The sequence below is a fragment of the Frankliniella occidentalis genome, unplaced genomic scaffold (assembly GCF_000697945.3).
Source record: "Frankliniella occidentalis isolate FOCC.00 unplaced genomic scaffold, Focc_3.1 Scaffold194, whole genome shotgun sequence".
Classification (NCBI taxonomy): domain Eukaryota; kingdom Metazoa; phylum Arthropoda; class Insecta; order Thysanoptera; family Thripidae; genus Frankliniella; species Frankliniella occidentalis.
This window is the reverse complement of record NW_026267320.1, coordinates 92,594-98,193: the sequence shown is the minus strand read 5'-3', so window position 1 is coordinate 98,193 and position 5,600 is coordinate 92,594. Positions and strand designations below refer to the sequence as shown.

General features: G+C 39.9%; 1 protein-coding gene across 1 annotated transcript; it reads left to right on the top strand.

Moving 5' to 3' along the window:
- The first annotated feature begins 3,770 nt into the window (after positions 1-3,770).
- Positions 3,771-5,534, top strand: LOC113209626 (uncharacterized). Its single transcript, XM_026427263.2, has 5 exons — positions 3,771-4,062; positions 4,145-4,216; positions 4,300-4,398; positions 4,476-4,592; positions 4,680-5,534. Exons 1-5 carry the CDS (start codon positions 3,961-3,963, stop codon positions 4,800-4,802), a joined length of 513 nt encoding a protein of 170 aa, XP_026283048.1. The 5' UTR covers positions 3,771-3,960; the 3' UTR covers positions 4,803-5,534.
- The last annotated feature ends 66 nt before the right edge of the window (positions 5,535-5,600 follow it).

Here is a 5,600-nt window from a genome sequence, read left to right as displayed (position 1 = left end):
TGTATTATTACTATTTTGATTTGATAAAGCTATTTAGAGGGCTTGTGCTTATGTGCCTCGGTTCTCCAAAACATTTTAAATTATATATCTGAGATTTGTTTTGCTTGCCAACACTTCTTTTCCTCTTTTAACAGGCGAGCTATTTGGTTGAAATTTTCCGGCAACCCTGAACTTTTAAAGGTGTCAGCCAATACCTTAAGGAATGCCAGGTACTTATGCCCTCTTCACTTTTGTGCTGACCAGTTCTGGGACAAGTATAAAAAATTGCTTAGAAGAAACTCGGCAATTCCCAGTGCATTTTTATTTGACTGTTTCCCTCTCAGTGATGAGACAGTTGCAGCATATCCACCAGGTGATTTTTAAACCAAACTTGGAATTACCATTCTATCTATCTATCTATCTGAACAATTTGTATCAAATTGCAGAGAGTGGGGAAAATATGGAAAATGCTGATCCTGATGAGTTGGATGAGTGTACGAACTCGGTTGAGATTATTACTGGTACTAATAAGAGGCCTGCCTCAGCTGAGTTCGACATAGATGAAGACTTCCTCTTCAATAGTCCTGACGCAAAAATTCCAAAAGTAGAGAGGGGCAATGCACCTACTAGAAGTAAGTATAGAGCAAGGGGTGGAACCACTCAGATTTTTTATGTACATCAAATATCTAGAATATTTGTGAAATAAATAAATTTTCTACCTTCTGTTACTTATAGTGTTCATATTTATACTCTAGTTTCTGATGTCTGCTGTGCTGTGTTACCTATTTTGCTGCAGGAAGCCTAGAGCGCACTGGTGCAAGGAGCAGATCCACATCCACCCAGAGAGTTTCATGTAAAAGGATAGCTGAATTAAGTGGGGTGAGTGATCCTTCCAACCTGTCAGAAGATGCCCAAAAAATTGTAAAAACAACTCAGGAAGTCCGCACTCTTCTGAGGCAAACTAAAAAGAGATTGAAACAATGCCAGAAAGCGCGAGGTGGCCTTAAACTCCAACTACTAGCAAAAAAAAAAACTATAGATATGGTGGATGAGCTTGTAGTGTCCCCAAGATTTAAAATGATGCTCAAAGGGGAATTGAGGAATTTTAAAAAAAAACCTTGTGGCAGGAGTTGGACTCTAGATGACAAATTGTTTTCATTATCTATTTATAAGAGGAGCCCTCGGGCATATAGGTTTTTGCGCAATTACATAGTTTTGCCAAGTGAGAGTTCTTTAAAAGGTCTCCTCCAGAGTATTCCACTCTCTCCTGGAATTTCTGCACCACTGATGTCTCTTTTAAAAAAAAAAGTATCAAAAATGTCTACTTTAGACAAAAACTGTGCACTAATGTTTGATGAAGTCTTTCTCAACAAAAATCTCCAGGTAAATAACTCACTGCAATTAATTGATGGCTATGAAGATTATGGAAATAGAGGAAGAACCCACTTAATTGCAGATCATGCTCTGATGTTCATGGTCCAGGGACTCAATACTAAATGGACACAGCCTGTGGCATTCTACTTTGTTCATAAGACATGCCCAACGCATATGTTACGTATTTTAATTAGTGATGTCCTGCGTGCCATGTTTGAAGTAGGTCTTAATGTATTAGCCACAATTTCTGACCAAGGACCTACTAACAGGGGAGCTGTGAGTGAGTTGAAGAAATGCTCATCAAAAAATAATGGTATTGTGTATACCATAGATAATCATGATTTAGTCCATATTTATGATGTACCACATATAATGAAAAATGTCAGGAATAATTTATTAGTGAGTGATTTAGAATATGATGATGGAAAAGTTGCTAAATTCCAGCACATTATCAAGTATTTTAAATTAGACCAGTCATTGAACCAGATGTCTCACCTTACCATGAAGCACTTGAATCCCACTGGCAAAAGTAAAATGAAGGTAAAATTTGCCCCCCAAGTTCTTGGTGCCCGAGTTGCTGATGGTATAGAGATGTGCCACACATTGTCTGAAGGAAAATACCTCTCTGACTGCCTACCAACTGCAAAGCTAATCCGTGAGGTGGACAGATTCTTTGACTTAACCAATGGTCCCTCTGCCTCGGGCAAGGAAAAGGTCAAGCAGCAGAGAATCAACGTATCAGCTAAATCTCTTCACCATGCAGAATGGCCAAAAATGTTGGAGTCATTGAGGAAGTGGGTGTTTATTAGGAAATCCACTGGGGTTAGGCATGTTCCCCCCTGCATTTCAGGCTGGATGGACACAGTTCGGGGGATGCAGTGGCTATGGAAGGCTTGTGGGCAGAAAATTCTGAAACTAAGAAGCTTAAATCAAGATGCTATAGAAAACATGTTTTGCTGCATTCGGCAGTGCGTTGGCTCTGGCTCAGATCTCACTTGTCCCCAGTTTACAGCTGCTCTAAAAACATGCATTATCACTAGGTTTGCAGGCACGGTTCAGGACAAAAATTGCTCTGATGAAGACTCCTATTTGCTTACTGATTTAAAAAGCTTATTGGTTAAGAGAGGTGATGTAGCCCATAATGCAAGAAATCCATCTCTGATCCGTGGTGCTCTCCCTGCAGAACCTGATGTGATTTTGCCTTCTGAGCTTCTAAGACTTGTGAGGCAGGCTCCTAAATTTATTTGTGCAGTGATGGCTAGTGATGTTGTGCCAGATGGTTGTGTGAATTGTGCTCTGGGCTTGACATCTAGAGAGCATACTGTCGAAAGTCTTCCTTTCCTTCTGAGTGCAACTCACTATGCATTCAAAGGCCATATTAAACATTTTCCATCCACACAACTGTTGAATGCTTTTGCCACCTGTCAGTCTGCAGTCTACTCAGCTTGGAACAAAGTCTGCTTTTCAAGAAATATTTATTCAGATATCACAAGCATTTGTGAAGAGCAGTGTGACTGGAGCTGGGTAGGCTGCAGTGAGCATCAAATCTCCATCATCAAGTCTCTCCAAAAAAAATTTGCCTCAACTTTTCTGGCGCGTAAATGTCGAAAAGTTAATTTGTCCATAAAGGCAAATACCATCAAACGCACGAGGCAAATCCTGGCAGGTTCAGTAAAAGATATCAATGGGCTCCTCGCTGAGGAGAGCGAGATGGAGCTCTCCCCAGATGACTTGGAGCTGCTTCACAGTGAAGGAAATGGACATCAGCCCAGACCAGGTGTCTTAAATTTTATGTTCGGTGTGGTCTGGAAAATTGTGGGATGTGGAATAGCCCCCTCCTTTGAAATATTCACCTAGTTCTACACCTTTCATTTCAGCAGAAGAAAAATATTTAACATAATTTGTTGCCTTACATAACATTAGTTTATCATTAACATTAGTTTAAAGGGAAATAACTAGCCATTTTTTTGTACACCTCTATTTCTATTTCAAGACTATTTCAACTATTTCAATGCTATTTCAAAGCTATTTCAGAGCTAATGCAGCTATTTCAAAGCTATTTCAGTGCTATTTCAGCTATTTCAAAGCTATTTCAGCTATTTCAAAACTATTTCAAAGCTATTTCAGCTATTTCAAAACTATTTCAACTATTTCACTGCTATTTCAAAGCTATTTCAACAAATTTGTACACCTATTTCAGAAGTTATTTCCCCCTTGAGTTTATCTCATTTTTGTGTTGTAGGAGGATGTAAACAATTATTGTGGTAGACATGTGCATGACATGATTATCTCCCAAGTCTAAACAATATTGATGGGAAGGGTTTTGTGTTCCAGATATTTGGGGATCCTTTGCCAATGCAGTACATCATATGGTCACTTACCACCAAGGACGATTCCTGAAACGGATAAGTTTCTTTCATCATTCTCTCCTTGCATGCATACCTTAATACCAATTCCTTGTTGTATTTTTTTCCCTATTGAAATCATTCATTTTCCACTTCTTTTTGCATGATGAACCTTTTTTTCTGTGGACCTTATACACTAACTAGTAGTTGATTATGACATAATTTTTCAGTAATAATTTATGATGCCTTGGAAAATTAACATATGTCTTATACGAAATTTTGTTTTGCAGCCTTGGTGTCAACCCCTCAGCAGTCCACCCCAAAATCCGCAAGGACTAAAGGGAGTCAGAAAACTCCTGTTCTTGTGAGTACTTGTACTTATACTGCTGAAAGTAGATAATTAATTTTCTCAAGGTCAAAACATCATCTTTCATGTCCTTTCACAGACTCCAGCACCAGGACAATCAAGAGTTATTGGAGTGTTCCCGGTCACTCCCAGGACTCCAGCTCATCCACTTGTACGGTCACATTTGGTGTTGCGTGCCACATATTTTCACTTCTCGTTTTATCTTTTTATATCTATTCTCCTCCTTCTGTGCAGGCTGTTCCAATCACTCCCCAACCAACTCCATTAAGCGGAAGGGCAAAAGTGTTTGCAGCTTGGAGCAGTGGGAACACTCCCACTACACCTGCTGGAATGGCAAGTATATAAGCACATCATATGAAAAATCAAAAATTAACAGCCTGCCTGAAATTTGTATTTTTCCTGTTCACCAGAACATCCCCTCGGGCTCAGGCTCAGGAGTCCAGAACAAGGTGGTCCAGAAGGCTGGACAGGCACCCCCAGATGTGATAGACAATGAGAAGATGTTGGAGTATGTGACAAATAAACAGGTAATGTCACATGTCATGATTGTTTTAGCTCTTTTTTTTTCTCCTATCATAGAATTCTTTACTGAAGTACACCATTCCTCTTTGCAGGTCCATACGCTCACCCTGAAGCCCTTAAAATCATTTTTGAAGGGCAAAATTGATAGAATTACTGGGTTGAAGAAAGAGGCGCTTGTTGCTGCGGTGTACAATTTGGATGTATTTAAGAATTGATTGTATTTAAAAATTGACTTATTTGTTCTAATTTTTTTGTCATTGAAGAATTAGCTTTTCTGTATTTTTTCCTGTAAAAATTGACTTGTTGTATGTTACTTCATTCAAGATGTGGCGTTTTTGTATAAATACAAAATGTGTTACTCAATTTCTTTCAATATAACTTTTTTCTTCATGAACTTAGTTTTGTTTTCCTCATTCTTCCATTCATCAGTTTTCAAACCTCTGCGCGATTAACAGTGTTACCAGCAACCAAACGCGAAAAGTCACGCGACCCCACTCTGAACCCACGAAACGCCGGTTAATTTTTTCTTAAGAGGTTGGCAGTACACCGAATCGCTTTTGTGACGTCACAAACATAGTGAGCCGTCCCTACACTAGGCAGTCACCGGGGACTGAGGACAAGGATGGCGGCGTTGCCACTCCACTAGCACTGGAATTTCCTCTCCGATAACAGTCCTTAGGAGGAAAGTGCGAGTTTTTCGTATTGCTCTCGGGCCGACTGGACTGTACAATAGTCCACCGGTTTCCGAAATCAGTTTCAAAAATTTGATCATCGATCTCGAGAAGAGAACAAGTCATAGCAGCGACACGTTAAGTCACAAGGTACATGGGAAGTACGCACGTGGGCGCACCTCTAAGTGTCTAGGTGACGGGGACGTACTGAACAAGACATCGTTGCGGAGACCTCCCGAGCGTTACGATTTAACAGATTATTTGGGGGATATGGTTCACTTTTTCGGCAAACGCCGATTGTTGTCGGGTTGGGTGATTCCTTCTAAAACATACTGCGTAGAA